This window comes from Xiphophorus maculatus, chromosome 11, assembly GCF_002775205.1.
Source record: "Xiphophorus maculatus strain JP 163 A chromosome 11, X_maculatus-5.0-male, whole genome shotgun sequence".
Classification (NCBI taxonomy): Eukaryota; Metazoa; Chordata; class Actinopteri; order Cyprinodontiformes; family Poeciliidae; genus Xiphophorus; species Xiphophorus maculatus.
Genome location: NC_036453.1, coordinates 3,825,389 through 3,843,607, shown reverse-complemented (window position 1 = coordinate 3,843,607; position 18,219 = coordinate 3,825,389). Strand labels below are relative to the sequence as shown.

Below are 18,219 nucleotides of genomic sequence, written 5' to 3'. Positions count from 1 at the left end.
TTTATTTGCTTGATTTTAGGTTATTTGCTTTTTCTACCACATTTAAAAAAATGTCAAACTCTATAAACCTGCTCCAATATAATTTTTATTTTGATTCCATATTTTTGTTTCCATTAAATTAATGAACATATAATATGAGAATGAATCTCAATATTCAATTTGTCTCTGCAAGTGAAAAATCTGAATAAAACAGCAGAAATGTTTAACCTTGAGTTGTTTTATTTCAAAATAAAGTTTGTTTTATTTTAAACTTTATTTCAAATTCTTTAAACTCTTAAAGTGCTATCAAGACATTGCATTATTATCCCACATTAAAATCAGAATTATATTCTGTACCAGTTTAAGCTCCATTTCTAATTATCAGATATGGAAAACATGCATTATTTCATTTCCCTTTGGTATCAATAAAGTACGATTAAATTTAATTGAACTGAGATCCAACAGCAGCTCCTACATCATGATCCTCTTCTCCTGGAACAGTGTGACCAGCGAGGGACCTTTGCAGCTCTTCTTCGGTTTAATTTCTTCTCGAACACGAGGCAAGCGAATTTTCTCAGTCTTGGACTCGACCTCGTTGTAGGGACAAACTTTAAGATGCTCAGCGATGGACGGGACGTCTCTGAAGCTCCAGGTGTCCACAGGAGAGAACAGGGAGCTAAACTGCCACACCTGCAGGACAGAAGGTAAAAGTTATCAGTCTCTTAGTCTATTTTCAAAGCTCAATATTTTCACTAAACTTATTTATTATCAGTGGCTATGCTATTTAGCATTAGCATTCCCAACAGGAAAGAGTTGGATATTAACAGGTTACACTTATTCAATTACATTTACTTCAGTAACTTTTCTGAAAAATGTACTTTTAGGAGTATTGTTACTATGCTGTACTTTTTACTTTTACTTGAGTAATTTCATTATGAAGTATTTCTACTCTTGAGTAAAATTTCTGGATTTTCTACCCACTGAATGAAAAACAAACATGTTTTCACCAAAAATTCACCAGACACAGACACACACCTGCAGTTTCTGTTAAAGTTTCATAAGTTTGTTTTTTTGTTGGAAGAAACTGATTTAGAAAAAAAAATACTTTTGCCTGTTGCTTATGTAAATTATTGTCATGTTGGTTATTAAAATACCAACATTTCCACTTGACTTTGCATTTTGGTCCATATGATTAATTTTTAAACGTTAAATAATTGATAATTTAATCAGTTTCTCTGTACTTGATTAGATGTTTTACCAAATAATTTTTTACTCTTTTACTTGAGTAATTTCCTGGATGGCTACTTTTTTCTTCTACTTGAGTAAAAATATGTTTAAATAGTGCTACTCTTACTTGAGTACAATTGTTGGATACTCTACCCACCTCTGGTCGTGACGGTTTGTTAGCATCTCCATTGGTGACTTTGCTAACTAGCTTTAGCATTCACAACAGTCGATGCTAGCAGCAGCGTAGCAGAGAGCAAAGAGGAAGGCAGAGCTAAGTCCCGCCTCCTGGCTCTGATTGGTTTGTCTAGTTAGTACTGGGAGCACTGGCAGAGGGATTGTGTGTCCACAGGAACAGTTTCCTCCTGGGTTTGTTCTTTAACTCTTTGGATGTTTGGGTTATAACTCACCCTGTGTGTCACCCTCCACTTGGCTCTCCCATGTGAGGAGCTCGTCCTCTCCCAGCAGAGTGTCACCATCCCTCTCTCCTGCAGCAGGGAGCAGCAGACCTGCCTCATGAGGCGGGACACCAGGGCCAGCTGGGACAGGGACTGGCTGTCCAGGAAGCTGGCCATGTGGCACAGCACCTCATAGGGCAGCGAGCTCAGCCGGTCCTCCCCTCCTTCGGTGTGACCTCCACCTGTAGGCTGAGCAAACGGGCTGGACGGATGCAGGCCAAAGCAGCCCAGCTCCTTACTGAAAGCAGATGAAACAGTTTGGTTAATATTTATCTGCATGTTGAAGTCTGGACGAAGAAATGATAGGTTCATGATTATTCTGCATGTTTTAGAAACAAGCGTTTAACCTGAAATTATTAATTTGGGGAATTTGATTGAGGTGAGATTTTTTTTTTTTATCTGTGGTGGAGACACCTTGTTCACTAAAAATGTTTCTATCAAATGGTACTGTAATCCTAATTAATAATAATGCCCAAAACAAAGAAAAACTAATTATTTCAACAGTAACAGAGCTAAAATAATGAGATGTTTAATGGGGCAGTATTATTTAAGAGTGACTTTTTTAGCTTTACATTATGCTACAATGTTACTCCTGCATCACAACCAACCTCGGAGTGTTGCTTTGTTTTACAGTGTTTTAGTATCTTTACTTCTACAGTTATGTTCACTGTCATGTTCATTTTTCTCACCTCAGGAACTGATTTCTACCACAAATGACATGAGTGATCAAGTGATGCAGTTTGAGTTTGTTAATTTCCATTTTTATCTCTCTGTTCACATTACTATAATCATAATGTGACATAAACGTTTCTGTTAAAATGTTTTATTCCTCACTTGAAGTTGACGGTGGCTTCAAATGTGGAAGGCCGAAACCTCCTCTGGCTGTAGGTACATCCCATGTACGCTAGGGGGCACCGCTGTTCAAACCAGCCGTTCACACACATCTGAATGTCGCTGTGGATGTTCCTGCACCGGCCATGTCCATAACAAAGGCAAATAGACAGAACGCATCAGAGTTGGGTAGTAACTAGTTACATAATTACATTTACTTGAGTAACATTTTTGGGAAAATGTACTTTTGCTACTTTACTTTATATTTTTACTTTAGTAATTTTATTTTGAAGTATTACTCTTACTTGAGTAAAATTTCTGGATTCTCTACCCACTAAATAAACAAATAAAATATTTTAACTAAAATTCACCAGACTCAGACGCACATCTGCAGTTTCTGTTAAAGTTTCAGAAGATTTTTTTAATTCAAAGAAACTGATTTGGAAAGTTGTGTTTTCACAAATGTTATTTTTTGTGACCTTTGATCATTAAAATACCATAATTTGCACTTCATTTAATATTTTTGGTCCATCTGATTAAGTCATTTTAAATATTAAACGATTAATAATTAGATGAGTTACTCAGTAGTTGAGTAGACTTTTTACCAAATGCTTTTTATTCTTGAGTAATTACTTGGATGGCTACTTATTACTTTTACTTGAGTAAAATATGTTGAAGTACTTCTACTCTTACTAGAGTGCAATTTTGGGTGCTCTAAAACTATGCAGAAGTGCTGGTAAATCTGCTGAAAAGTCGTGTATTTTTTATTTTTTAGGAAGAGAAGGATTTATTATTAAATATTTAAATGATGAACTGATGAAGAAGACTCACTTGAAGTGTTTTCCGTATTCCGTGCGCTGGAAGGTGTGTCCGCAGAGGAAGGTGAAGGCGGAGCTGGCCTTGTTGTGCCGGCTGGTGACGCTCTCCACCTGCAGCTGCAGGTGCAGCTCCAGCGGTTTTCCAGCTGTCAGGTCAGCCAGCGACGTGTACCTGCGGAAAGGAGCGGACAGGAAGCTGTAGGTCTGCGTGCCTTCATCCATCAGCAGGCTGTCCGAGGACGTGCTCTCAGCGATGAGGTGACCCCTCCGCTCCCTCTCCAGGGAGCACAGCAGGGAGGCCTGCGAGGAAAGGCCAACCCAAAAGATAAACATTTTTAAAAGTCTTCCACACCTGCCTTTAATTTGAAATGACTGAAAGGCCCTTTACCGCTTAGCTTTTAACCCGATATGTGGAACAACTAGAATATTCTGGGTTTGGAATACAAAGTTCTGACGTCGCACTTCCGTGAACTTTGTAACGGACAGCGAACTTAGTAGGCAGTTGCTATGACAACAATAAACTAGTCAAAGCTTAGAACTAGCCTCATTGCGAACTAACTTATAATGAACAATATAAGTATACTACAAATATTACTCGATCAGAACTTTTTAGTACTCTACCCACCTCTGTGTAATACTCAGATAAATACAGTATGTAGTACTTACAGTACGTACTTACTGCCGAACTATTAGCCTAGCTATAGCTTTCATCTGCTAGCTTAGACGGACATGTCTGCAAAGTGCTTTAGTGTGTTGTTTACAATCTTCCACACGGCAAAACCACAAAATCTTACCAAGTATTTTTTTCTACTTTCTAGTGCAAATAGTACACTTAAAATAAGACCAAACTAACTCAGAAGTAACTTTTCTTTTCTAACCGATGAAACTAGTACTTTTTCATCAATGTTAATAAATTATTTACTTAAAACAAGCTCATATTTCTTGCTGACAAGTTACTTGTAAGTTTGTTTCTCTTATCTCAAATGAACTAAGATATTTTCACTAGAAACTAGATTTTAAAAAAACTTTTCAAGATTTTGTGGTTGTGTAGTGTATCAGATTGTAATCATTTGAGCTTTCGCAATCATTTTGCACCTTTAAAAGACCTTTCCTATCAGATGATGACATGGAGGTCAACTCACCTGAACCTCCTCCCACACTGGCATGTCACCTGGCACCACACCCAGGTCGCTGGTGTCCACTGCTACGTTTTCTCTCTTGTAGAAACCCGGGTTACGGATGCGGCTTTGCCTGGCTGTGAAGCTGGTTGGGATTTTAAACGTGCGCACAGTAATGATTTTCATCGGCTCTAGATTTCCGTACACAAAGCTCTTCTTTTTGGGTTTCCCAGTAAGAGAGGAGGAACATGCACTGCTGGTGGATGCTGCTGCACCAGCACAGGTTGCCTCCTCCTCCTTCAGTGAACCAAGGCTTTTCCCTCTTCCTCTCGCCTGACCTCTACTTGCTGCAGCCGTGCCCTCGGATTCCCTGCAGCCTCCCATCTCCATGCTGAACATGCGCTCCCAGGCGTTGTAGTTCTCCAGCAGACCAGCATCCACTTCTGATGCTCTGGCAATTGCCTCCCTCTCCGCTTGAGACAACATCGGCTGATTTTCTTCATATTCCTCTTCATCCTCATCTTGTTTTTCATCAGGGAAATTCACATTAATCATGTTAACTGCTTCCCAGATTTTGTCCCTTGCTTCTTTTGCAGCTGCTCTTTCTGCTGCCTCCTTCTCCATGAGAGCCTGTTTCTTCTTCTCCTTCTCCTTCTTCATCTCCTCCTCCTGCCTCCGTTCTTCCCTCGCTTCCTCCTCTGCGGTCTGGATCAGCTCCGGGAACAGTTTCTTCATCTTGATGGAGTGAAACAGAGCATCCTGGTCTTGCAGAGCTATGGCCAGGTCCAGACATCCAAACCTCTCTCGTTCCCTGAGCAGGTTTTCTAACAGCTCGGTGTGCGGCTGAGAACAGGCGATGTTGGAAGGCCAGCGGTTCCACTCCATGGAGCAGCAAACCACGCTGGCCGGACACACCTGCAGGTGAGCTGCCCGCGAGGAGCGGGGCAGCTGGACCGGGCAGCCGTACTCGGCGTTGAGGCACGGCACCCTCACATTGGGGCACAGCAGCAGGTGATCCTCCTCCTTGCACAGGTGGAAAACCGCTCCGCAAAGCAGACGGCAGGGAACGAGAGCGCAGCTGGCAGAAGGCTCCACCCGAGCCCTGCAGCGCCGGCTGTAGCAGGAGTCACAGTGGAGATGCTGCCGGACCCTGGAGCCGCGAGAACGGTGACTCTGAGAAACAATAACACAAAGAACAGCAGACTGTTAGCAGCAGAGAGAGGAGTTACTAGTTACCTTTACTCAATTACATTTACTTGAGTAACTTTTTATGAAGTATTTCTACTCTTACTCTTGAGTAAAATTTCTGGATTCTCCACCCACTGAATTTTTTTACCAAAAATTTACCAGACACAGACACACACCTGCAGTTTTTGTTAAAGTTTCATACGTTTTTCTATGGAAAGAAACTGATTTGGAAACATTTTCTATTGCCACATTTTGTTATTTTTTGTTACTTGAATGAATTATTGTCATTTTTGTCCTTAAAATACCAAAAATGTCCACTTAACTTTATATTTTGGTCTATCTGATGATGTAGAAAATGTAGAAGATCTACTTTATTTAAAAACATCCACAACTGAAACAAAGTTCTGAACATAAGTAATGAATGAGCTAAAAAATGCATAAAAATAAAAAAAACTGAAGCATAGAAACAGTTATAAAGTCAGCGGTATGGTTGTTATTTTTTTAAGGTTTTGAAATAAGTATATACAATATTGGTAAATACTGGTCAGAAGAGCAATATTAATATCCAGTATTGATGCATGCCTGCTGCAAATAATTAGTTAAATCTGCACAGCCTTCACTTTTCCAGCCTGAAGTTTTAGATAATATTTACATTTTTACAGATTCAAAATGAGATCCAAGTTTATTTTTCACATGTCCTCACAAAAATCCCAAAATAAATCCTTAAAACTACTTTTATCTTGCATGAGGTTCATTTAAAGTCCAAATTTTCTGATGCAATAAACTTACAAAACATAAAAAATTCTGTATTGTGAGGTCAATAATGAATATGACATTAAAAATAAACAGAAGCACACGATGACCATGTGCTTCTTTTCTCTAAAAATATTCATTCAAACTCTAATTTATTTTAGTATGTATCTTCAGAAAGTCAGATTTTATTTTTAATTAAAGGAAAATTCATTAACATGCTAAGTAAATTAAAAGTTTTTTTTAAATGTCTGCTATAGTGGAATCAAAGTCAGAGATTAGTGTTATTATTTAAGCGTTAACTCACCATCTTTAAAATGTGGCGTCTGCAGGTTTCTGTATCTGAAGCTGTAGATCTGTGTAAACAAGAAGACTCCATTACTCACCGTCTTTCAGTACAACCGTCTTATAACAAAATAAATATGAACAAATCATTTTACATAATGTTTCTGCAGCAAAAGAATTAAAGGAAATTATTAAATTAAGCTGTTAGCCTACCTACTGAATGAACTAAGAAGAAAACAGGCAGCCCAGCTTATGCTTTTAAAGAGCAAATGTGTGTGTGTGTGTTTTTGTGTGTGTTTGTGTGTGTGTTGCTGTTATAAATAGAGCAGAGTCCTGACTGAGAAATGTTACACAGGTGGTCAGAAGCGATATTTAGGTTACAAGCCCTCTCGACCTCTTAAATCAGGAAATATATTCAGATTTATAATCTTTTACTGCTGCATTATAAATATTATTTATTAGCAAAATTTGATCCTTCAGTTGATATTTACAAGTGCAATATTTAATCCATTATATCACTTCCTGTGTGTGTTATTGGTTGCATTTATTGTCACAGATCATAAAACTCACATTAATTTAGACGTGGATAAAGATTTTAAAAAGGTTTTAAATTTCAAACGATCTGCTGCAGCGTGACGCTGGTTGGGGTGGTTGGGGTGGGGAGGGGTTGTTGGGGTGGGGGGGGGGTATTTCTCCTTGGGAACCTGCTCACTGCTCCTTGGCTAATTTTAACCTGCCAGTTCAAAACGCAGACCTGATAGCGACGTTATAAAACCAAGGAGACAAAACGACACGTCTGGCCGGCGATTTGGTAAATCACCTCCGAGTCTTTGAGTTTGTTTAAATTTCAAGACGTCGAGGGTTGAGCAGCTAATTTAAGAGTAGATGATAAAGATTTTAACTGGTTCTAGTGTTTGTTTGGAGATCTGTACAGTAGACTGAGCAGCAGTCATTGTTTCAATTTTCCATTTCAATTGTTTAAAAACAAAGAGCTCTGAATCAGAATGTCAAAATTCTTTCATGGATTTTTATAAGTTTGTTTCAAAATAATCAGAATCCTAATCATTAATCACTGAATATTCAGAAGATAAGTAAACAGGTGAAAATCTGATTAGCATATTATTGCATGTGTTAAATGCGATTATAATTCAAATGTAACACAAAACCAGGATAATGGTTCTAAAATTTTCCACAAAGGTGTCATTTTTTTAACACCGTTGGGGTTTAACTGAGTTGTAACAGCAGAATGGAGTCCTTCCTGTCCACTGTCGCCACATGCTTGTTGAGAATGAAGGATAGCTGCAAAAACTAAGATGTGATCAACCAGGCTACCTTAGAAAAATGTTTACTATTTGGCCCCATAAACTGAATTTGTTGCACTGCTTTATTTTTTTATTAAGTGTTTATAGCTTTAAAAGTACTAACATTTAGTGAGAAACTGCTTGTCTTATTTTCAGTTATGTTCAGTCGGATTTATGTAGTTATCTGATTTATTTGAACAAATTTTGGGTTTTGTTTTTAAAGACGAAGCTAGACGGTGAGGGAGTTTTGAGCTTTATGACACAATGTTCAGTCGGTGTCAGAAATTAAATTAAAGTACTAAACTCACTTGTTTTTTTCTCTTTCAGGATAGAAAAATCAGTCAAATATGGTGAGTGACAAACTTTTTGTTGAGCATTGATACAGTGCCAAGTCATAATTAGCTGAAAACATATATAGTAATTCACACATTTTCATTAGATTCACCCATAAACTGAACTCAACAAAGAGAAACACTACTTCAACATATTTTTACTCAAGTAAAAGTAACAGTATCCATCCAAGAAAAAAAGTAAAAAGTATTTGGTAAAAAGTCTACCCAATTACTGTGTAACTGATAAAATTATTAATCATTTAATATTTCAAAATTACTTAATCAAATGACCAAACTGTGAAGTTAAGTGGAAATTTTGGTATGATAATAATTAATATATGTAAAAAATAAATACAAAATCAGGCAAAATAAATGTTTTTCGTTCAATAAAAATAACAAAAACTGCAGTTGTATGTCTGTGTTTGGTGGATTTTTGGTTAAAACATGTTTGTTTTTTATTCAGTGATGGTAGAGACTGCAGACATTTTACTCTAGTAAAAGTAAAAATACTTTATAATGAAATTAGCTTTCCCAGAAATTACTCAAGATTTAAAAAGTATTTGGTAAAAAGTCTACTCAAGTACTGAGCAACTGATCAAATTATCAATCATTTAATATTTAAAAATGACATAATTAGTTGGAGCTAAAAGTGGAAATGTAGGTATTTTAAGGACCAAAATGACAATAACTTGTATAAGTAATAAAAAATATCAAAATCAGGCAATAGAATTTTTTTTCCAAATCAGTTTTTTTTAATTAAAAGCTTTAACAGAAGCTGCAGGTAGTGTGTCTGTATCTGGTGGATTTTTGGTTGAAACATGTTTGTTTATCATTCAGTGGGTAGAAAATCATAAAGTTAAGTGGACATTTTTGGTATTTTAAGGACAAAAATGACAATAATTCATTCAAGTAACAAAAAATAACAAAATGTGGCAAAAGAAAATGTTTCCAAATCAGTTTCTTTCCATAAGAAAACGTATGAAACTTTAACAAAAACTGCAGGTGTGTGTCTGTCTGGTAAATTTTTGGTTAAAAAATTCAGTGTGTAGAGAATCCAGAAATTTTACTCAAAAGTAAGAGTAGAAATAAGAGTAAGAGTAGAAATACTTCATGTAAATGTAATTGAGTAAAGGTAACTAGTAACTCCTCTCTCTGCTGCTAACAGTCTGCTGTTCTTTGTGTTATTGTTTCTCAGAGTCACCGTTCTCGCGGCTCCAGGGTCCGGCAGCATCTCCACTGTGACTCCTGCTACAGCCGGCGCTGCAGGGCTCGGGTGGAGCCTTCTGCCAGCTGCGCTCTCGTTCCCTGCCGTCTGCTTTGCGGAGCGGTTTTCCACCTGTGCAAGGAGGAGGATCACCTGCTGCTGTGCCCCAATGTGAGGGTGCCGTGCCTCAACGCCGAGTACGGCTGCCCGGTCCAGCTGCCCCGCTCCTTGCGGGCGGCTCACCTGCAGGTGTGTCCGGCCAGCGTGGTTTGCTGCTCCATGGAGTGGCTGCGCTGGCCGGTGGATGACACAAACCCAAATAACTTAAACGCCATGCAGGACAACATGATGAAGGAAAGAGAGACACACGGAGAGGCTTTGGATGTTGCTATGGCTTTAGTTGACCAGTCAGACCTGTACGCCCGCCTCAAAATGAAGCCTCTGTATCCAGAGCTTATGGAGCAAGAAGAAGAGGACATAAAGGAGGAGAGCAGAGAGGAGATCGCAGTCGGAGGTGTTCAAGACCAAAACCCAAGTGAAGGTTGGTCAAAATGCAGCTTGGTTCTGAAACATAAAAAGGAGCTTCTTCTGTACAGCTTAAATTAGGTTTATGGCAGTGGTGCCTAAAGTCGGTCCTCGAGGGCCGGGATCCTGCATGTTTTAGTTCTCTCCCTGGTGGTAGTAAGAACCTTTCCAGCATGTCAGTGTTCTTCTTAGGCACTGACAGAAGATGGAGCCATCGTTTGATCCAGGTGTGCTAAACCAGGGAGAGAACTAAAACATGCAGGATGCAGGCCCTTGAGGTCCGACTTTGGGCACCACTGGTCTGTGGGCTACGAAACATGTTCAGTACAACTTTTACACAAAATTCCTCTTAGATAATGAGATTTTAGTCCGTTTATTTTGAACTCCTTTCAGAATGAGCTGTTTTATGTTACTTTGAAACCGCCCCTGTAAGAACATTCAGATTTTTTATATGGCCCAAAATGAAATTAAAGTTGACACTTCTGCAGTAGAGACTCAAACTGAAGCACAAAACCACAGAAAAACTTCTTATTGTAACGTGTTTTACAATGAGATTACAATTGTTTCCCTCTGCAGCTCTTCCTGTAAGCAGCATGTCTGAAAATCATGCTGCAGAAGAAACTGCTCAGAGGATTACACAACCTCCAGTGATCAACATTGAGAAGTACAATCTGTTTGAGATGATGTTCAGCATGGAGAGAGGCGCCTGCGCTGTTGCTCAGGAGAATTTGGAAAATCCAAAACAAAAACAAAAACTAGCCAACGAGGGAAGAAGCCAGAAAGCACCAGAACAGGAGCGCCAGGACACAACCAGTCCCAGAAGCTGCCCTCCACCTGACACCAGTAAGACGGGCCTGGCCCCGTGGCAGGAGGGGGTTCTGGAGCGGCTGGGGCAGGAGCTCACCCCTCAGGAGTACAACATGTACATGGTGCATCACGGACGCATGCTGCTGGCCTTCGGGCAGATTGAGGCCTGCACTTCCAGGGAGAAAGACTTTGTCTATGGCAGCCTGGAGCCAATTGCAGTCCAGACGCTGCACTCTTTCAAGGTGACAAGTTCAAGTTTGGCAAATTCACACAGAAAAAACCCAACAATTCTGTAGAGCAGTGTTTCTCAAACTCTCCAAAAAAGCTGCAGGCTCCACATCCTGACAGAAAAATGTGTTAATTAACCCCAAACCAGAGTTTTATGTTTGGTCTAAACCAGTGTTTCTCAAACTTATTCAGGCTAAGAACCACTTACCCCTTTTAACTAACCCTCACAAACCAAATAACTTGAAATTGCCTCAGAAATAACACATCTTAAACAACCTGAAATTAAAGTCTCTCAACTCATTGTCTCATTGCCACCTAACGCGAAGGTTGGCGCTGTTTTGTAAATGTGACTGGTCAGAGTAAAACCAGGAACAAGTCATTTCGAACTATTTACAGATTCTGGACATATGGATTCTAAGCTTTACAATGATATAGAAAACACATGGAAATCAAAATAGTTCTTTACTTTCAACTTGTAATTTAGAATCATAATAAAATAAAAATGGACTTGTTGAGTTAGCAAAAACAATAATTTTCTTTCTGCCAGTAGATAGCCCAAGATAAATAATGTTATTAGCCACCGTCATGTATCCCAATCAGCACAGCCGCAGACCGAGATCTGCATTTCTGTTGCGTGCTACGTCGTAATAATGTTCAAAAACAAAACAAAAAAATCCGCCAGCATCTTCAGGTTTTCTTTTTAGTGGCCAGGCCTTAATCCAATTATCCATTATTATTTTTAAACGCGATCCCTTGGTAAGCTAACTGTAGCGAAGCACTTTGAGCTACTAACGTAACGGCAAATTAACGGTTGTTTACATGCAGTACCTCACGGACCACCAGAGGGCGCCCGGGGACCACAGTTTGAGAGAAACTGTTGTGGCGCGCCGACATCTTTACTCACTTTATAGTTTTCATCATGTGAATTCAAGAGCATCATCAGCAAATTTGACAAGAAATCTAAGCGACATCATGAACAAATAAGTTTAGATTAGCATTAAAACAAACAGATTCTACATGACAAGGAGGTTATGAAATGGTTAACGCATAGAAATTTTAAACATTAGGGTGACTGAGCTAATCACAGGTGGAAAAGATAAAGATACAGAGAAGAAACATTCAGAAAGCTGGTTAGCACCTTGGTTAAAAGTATCCATTCAATATTTAGAAGCATTTGAACAATTTTGGATATGCTAACAACTTCTTCATTGAATGAAAATAATTATAAATGTAAATCTGGAGCTTAGCTGGAACTTCAATTTTCTTTATCATTTGAATTTCCATAAACTTGAATAGTAATTTATTGAATGATCCTATAGATGTAAGAGGGTTGTGTGTGTGGAAACAAGTTCATAAGTATACTACTGTTTGCTTTGTTTTTATTTTCTTTGTATATAAGTATATGAATTAAATTATGTCAAGTTGCTGTTTCTGAAAACTCCACAATGTCACCAAATTTAGATAAAATTGCTGATTACCTCGAAGGCTCTATTAAAATGCTGATTCTCCCAAAGCTTACCTTCGTCAACCAAAGCAAGAAAACTACAGTTAATGATGTTACTTTTCACAGGTTTTTCCACTGATCTCATTTATCTTGTAAAATGAAATGAGCTATTCTTTTTTCCTGAAAGGTGCCTGTAAGTTATCGTCATAAGAGACGGGTTCATCTCAACGAGACGGCTGCTCGGGTGCAGACTGAACATCGAAGCGTGGACACATCAGACCTGGGAGCCAGTGAGGAGGACTGGTTTGTAGATGAAGCTGAAGCAACTCTGCTGGGCTACGCTGAGATGGCAGTCATGGGTCACAAGGTACAAAAATGTTCAGAGGTTCAGAGAATGTGCTTAAGTAAGACCAGAGTTGGGTAGAAACTAGATACATTTACCTAAGGAACTTTTTTTTGGAAAAAATGTTCTTTTGGGAGTATTTTTACTACTTTGGCTAGAGTACTTTGATGAAGTATTGCTGCTCTTACTTGAGTTCTGGATTTTCTACCCACTGAATGAAAAACAAACATGTTTTAACCAAAAATTCACCAGACTCAGACAACATCTGTGGTTTTTGTTCAAGTCTTAAGATGTTTTTTTATATTGAAAGAAACTGATTTGGAAAAATGTTTCTTATGTCTGATTTTGCTATTCTGTGGTTTATTTATTTAGAACAGACAAAAAGTTTAAAAAGTTTATAGATATGTAATTATGTTATTTAAATGAATTATTTTCATTTTCAGATTTGAAATTTCCATATATTTTATATTTTGGTCCATCTGATGATGCAGTTTTTAAATATTAAATGATTGATAATTTGATCAGTTACTCACTACATGAATAGACTTTTCACCAAATACTTCTTACTCTCACTTGAATAATTTCTTGGACGGCTAATTTTTACTTTTACTTGAATAAAAATATGTTGAAGTGGTGCTATTCTTACTTTTGGCTACTCGATCGTCCTCTGAGTAAGAGTAGCACTACTTTAACATATTTCTAAAGTCAAAAGTAAGAGTAAAAAGTATTTGGTAAAAACTTTACTCAAGTACTGAGTGGCAGATCAAAACATCAATCATTTAATATTTCAAAATGAATCATTAGAATGACCAAAACATAAAGAAATATTAGTATTTAAAGATCAAATGAAAACAATTCATATAAATAACATAAATACAAAATAAAATAAAATAAACATTTTTCGAAAACAGTTTCTTTCAATATAAAACTTATGAAACTTTAACAAAAACTGCAGGTGTGTTTGAATTCTTGGTTAAAACATGTTTGTTCTTCGCAGAAAGAACAAAGAATCCAGAAGTTTTACTTAAGTAAGAGTAAAAAGTACATTGTAGTTACTCGAGTAAATGTATCTGAGTAAATGTAGATAGTTTCTATCCATTTCTGATCATTTTGGTTGAGATGCTGAACACAATAATCACTGACTTCAGTAAATTGTCTTATTTTTTTCCAGATCAGTGAGACAAAGGGAGCAGACGGGCTGTATGTGGACTTTGGCACGCAGACGCACTCTTTCCGCACATCGCCCTTCAAGCAGAGGACGACCTTGGCGGAAGTGATGGCGGACCGGCCGCTGAAGCTTCTTCTGCAGCTTCAGGCGGAAACCGTAAACAGCAGGAACAACAGAGCCAGCTGTGCGTTCACGTTCCTCTGCGGTCACAGCTTCCACCGCAGAGAGTTCGCCACACACTTCAGGTGTGTTGTACTCAGATGAAGAGTTGGGTAGTAACTAGCTACATTTACTGGATACATAAATTTGATTTAATGTGAGGAAAAAACTAAATACTCAGTGTATAAATCTGGTTTCAGCTCACTGTAAAGTTCTTGTTAAATTTTCTAAAGATTGTTGAGTTGAGTAGTAACTAGTTACTACCACAAAAAAGTATTCCCTAAAAATACTTTTTTGTGGAAAACATTTATGTTTAGGAGTATATTTTACTACGCTGTACTTTTTACTTTTACTTGATTAATTTTAAATTGAAGTATTGCTACTCTTGAGTAACATTTCAGGATTTTCTACCCACTGAATGAAAAACAAACATGTTTTAACCTAAATTCACCAGACACAGACACACACCTGCAGTTTTTGTTAAAGTTTCACAAGTCTTTTATTGAAAGAAACTGATTTAGAAAAAAACATATTTTGCCTGATTTTATTTTTTGTTACTTAAATTAATTATTGTCATTTTCATCTTTAAATTACTAAAATTTCCACTTAACTTTATATTTTGGTCCATCTGATGATGTAATTTTTAAATATTAAATGATATTTTTGATCAGTTACTCAGTACTTGAGTCGCCGTTTTACCAAATAATTTTTTACTTTTACTTGAGTAACGTTTTGGACGGCTACTTTTTACTTTTACTTGAGCCTAAATATGTTGAAGTTGTGCTGCTTTTTAGGTTTTGCTCTGCTGAGATGTAACTGTTCAGATGTGGAAGCACATATCCGGTGTGTTGTAACTGTTTTTATCCTTACAGGATTGTGCACAGCGACATCCAGATGTGTCTGAGTGAATGGTTTGAACAGCAGTGCCCCCTGGCGTACCTGGGATGCACCTACAGGCAGAGGAGGTTTCATCCCTCCACACAGAAAGCCACCGTCACCTACAAGTGAGAACAACCTCGCTTTTAAATATTTTAGATGATTGCAGGTACATATTTTCTGTAATTTTTGACTTTATGTCTTGGAGTTTTTGTTTTACTTAAAAGTCTGCTGATCTTTAAATGCACTTGGTTTCACTAAAGAGTATCAGGTTAATTGTGGCTGAATGCATGCCACACATGTGAGAAAGATCTTTAAAACTTTGGTTTCAAAGGGGCAGTATTATGTATTTTCAAGCACATAGTGCTATTTTATAGCACAATCAAGTAATTATATTTCCTTCAGTTGTTATATAATGGTGTATGAAGCATGACTAAAAGGAAATCTGACTTTGAAATTGGGTCTCTGTCTCTTTAAGAAGCTCTGCCTTCAACACGTCATGTCAACAATACTTCTCATTATGCCGTTTATTACCATTCTTAGGAGTGTTGGACTGAAATGATTCATATGATGAGCGGGGTTCTGTTTGCTAATTGCTGCTGGCTAGTCTAGAGGAGCTCAATGGGGGAGGAGTTTTGGGTAAATAGACAGCGCTTTGTGAGAGCAGCCGAATTCATGCCATAGAGACATGAATGAAAGAATCAAAGCAACATGAGGGAATAACATGAAAAGATGCTAAAAACCTTGAAAAGTTGATTGTACATAATATTGCCCTTTTAATGTGACAAATCTGTAAAAGTTCAAAGGTTATTTAAAACCTTAGTGTGCTGCTGGACAACCTGTTTGACCAAAGCTTTCTTTGCTTCTCACAGTCAGCAGCTGAGGTGTTTCAACTTGCGTCCAGACGCTCTTCCCTCTCTGGACGGCAAAGCTGGAGACGGGGAGGACCGGCTGAGCTCGCTGCCCTATGAGGTGCTGTGCCACATGGCCAGCTTCCTGGACAGCCAGTCCCTGTCCCAGCTGGCCCTGGTGTCCCGCCTCATGAGGCAGGTCTGCTCCTCCCTGCTGCAGGACCGAGGGATGGTGACGCTCCGCTGGGAGAGGACGAGCTCCTCACATGGAAGAGCCAAGTGGAAGTCCAAACCTGTGAGAAGAAAGAAAAACCTGCAGTTCAAAATGCTTTACATCATAAAAACACAAAGTCAGAAACTGAAACATTACATTTTGCCGTTGCACATCAGCATGTTGTGCAAAAGGAACTCTAACCAGTTGGGTTTCTAGTCTAGATTTAAAGGAACTCAGTGTTTCGGATGTTTGGTAGTTTTCTGGAGGTCTGTTCCAGATTTGGTTCTGTTTCTGGGGACGCAGAGCAGACCAGAACCAGAACTAGAAGACCTGAGACGTCTGGAAGGTTGATACAGCAACAGCAGATCTTTACCTTAGAACAAACCATCCAGTCCACCACAAGCTGCTGTCAGTAGCTGCGCTTCCATTAATCAAACAGTTGCACAAATTTAAATTATGAAAATAAATTTACTTAATGGAAACGCGCTGATTTTTAAAAAACTCGCGCTTTTCAATAAAAAAGGTTTTTGCGCTAACCTGAGGTGGTTTTTCAGCCGTATAGAATGGAAACTTGTACTGGAAACACTTTTTTCACATCTACACTACTGGTGAAAACAACGAAGAAGACGACAGGAAGCGGAAGGAGGATGATGGTTTGGTTTGTTTACTTGTTTGGTTTGTTTACTCTGGTTCCACCAGATCTCTCACAGTTCATTAAAAGCTTCAATGTGTAAAATCAGCGACTACAATTTCCCCTACATGCAGCCGCTCCCAACTAGACACCATGTCTCCTCTGATTGGCTGATAAATGATGAATGCCACGGATGAATTATTAATATAATCTTATGCAACTATTTATGTCCGTCACTGACATAATTTCTAATGACTTAAAGTGTGAGCAAGCTAATTCAAATGTGATTTTAATTGCATTTCTTGTATAAGGGAAACACTGCAGTTGGGAAATTGTGTTTTTTTGGACAATAGCAGAATAGCGACAAACACGTTTGTAATAGAAACACAGCTGGTGTCCTCATAACGCTGCTTCTTTTTCTCTCCAGGTGTGGGAGTTCAGTCATCTGTTCTCTGCTGTGGATTCATGGAACATGGCCGACATACCTCCGATTTCTGCTCATCTGAAAGTCTGTCCTTTCTACCAGAAAACTGAGCAGAAGGAACGGGTTGCCCTCCCCTTCATTACTGAAAAACAGCAGAAGAGTCCGAAGGGTCAGAGTCTCCTCAATCACTTTACAGGACAAAGATGACAACAGTGAAGAAGAACCTCTGCTTCTTGTGTTAAACCCATTTATATTCAAATGTAGCATTGCATTTAAGATATGTTTTAGTTTTAGCATGTGAGAATCTCTAAACCCATATGAACAACGCTAGATGGCAAAAAGACGAACATTTCTGTCAATTAAATGTAGGTGTATTATTAATTTAGTGCTATGTGACACAGTGAAGGTTGCATAGCACTAAGCTAAACTAAACTCTTTGTTTTTCACAAGTCTTGGTAGTTTTAGTGTTTTCTGTGGCAGAATGTTCCGCGTTGAGGAATTGAATTGAGGAGTAGGGTTTCAAGATGTTTTTGTCAATTTAATGATTGAGAGTACGTGGGATTAGTTTCTACTTCTTTCTACTTTCTATTCCATAAAGAACATGGATGAGTGAGTTTAGTTTAGAAGAAGTTGGCAGAGTCCTGACCTCAACCCAATAAAACCCTTATGCGGTAAATAAGAATGGAAGATGTGAGGGAGGCCTGGTTGTCCAACATCAGTGTCTGACCTCACAAATGCGCCTCTGGAAAAATGGTCAGAAACTCTGTGGAAAATCTTCCCAGAGGAGTTGAAGCTGTTGTAAAAAGTTGGGCTGTGATAATTTTAATCTTGATAAGAATAGGATATTTTATGTTCAGATATGAGTGAATATTTTTGGTATTTGTGAGTAGCAAAAAGCTTTAATGTTTTGTTTGAAATCTTAAAAATAAAAAGGCCTTTTCTTTAAAACGTGTCTGTGAACTGTCCAACATGTTTTCAAATCAAAGTCAGACTCATGTCTGCGTAATAAAGCCCCTCCTCCTTGTTCTCCGTCTCTTCCTTCTTGGTGGCACTAATAACCC

General features: G+C 38.3%; 2 protein-coding genes across 2 annotated transcripts; one reads left to right on the top strand and one right to left on the bottom strand.

Annotated features, from left to right (window-relative positions):
• Nucleotides 1-88: 88 nt before the first annotated feature.
• Nucleotides 89-7,064, bottom strand: LOC102217722 (F-box only protein 40-like). Its single transcript, XM_023341883.1, has 7 exons — nt 6,865-7,064; nt 6,674-6,722; nt 4,453-5,601; nt 3,324-3,610; nt 2,496-2,627; nt 1,614-1,899; nt 89-669 (listed from the first exon to the last, which is right to left on the bottom strand). Exons 2-7 carry the CDS (start codon nt 6,674-6,676, stop codon nt 451-453), a joined length of 2,076 nt encoding a protein of 691 aa, XP_023197651.1. The 5' UTR covers nt 6,677-6,722; nt 6,865-7,064; the 3' UTR covers nt 89-450.
• A 309-nt stretch (nt 7,065-7,373) lies between these two features.
• LOC102217471 (F-box only protein 40-like) lies at nt 7,374-18,184 on the top strand. The gene is made up of 9 exons (XM_023341886.1): nt 7,374-7,462; nt 8,280-8,302; nt 9,480-10,029; nt 10,590-11,062; nt 12,680-12,859; nt 14,007-14,248; nt 15,035-15,166; nt 15,911-16,184; nt 17,162-18,184. Exons 2-9 carry the CDS (start codon nt 8,300-8,302, stop codon nt 17,363-17,365), a joined length of 2,058 nt encoding a protein of 685 aa, XP_023197654.1. The 5' UTR covers nt 7,374-7,462; nt 8,280-8,299; the 3' UTR covers nt 17,366-18,184.
• Nucleotides 18,185-18,219: the final 35 nt, after the last annotated feature.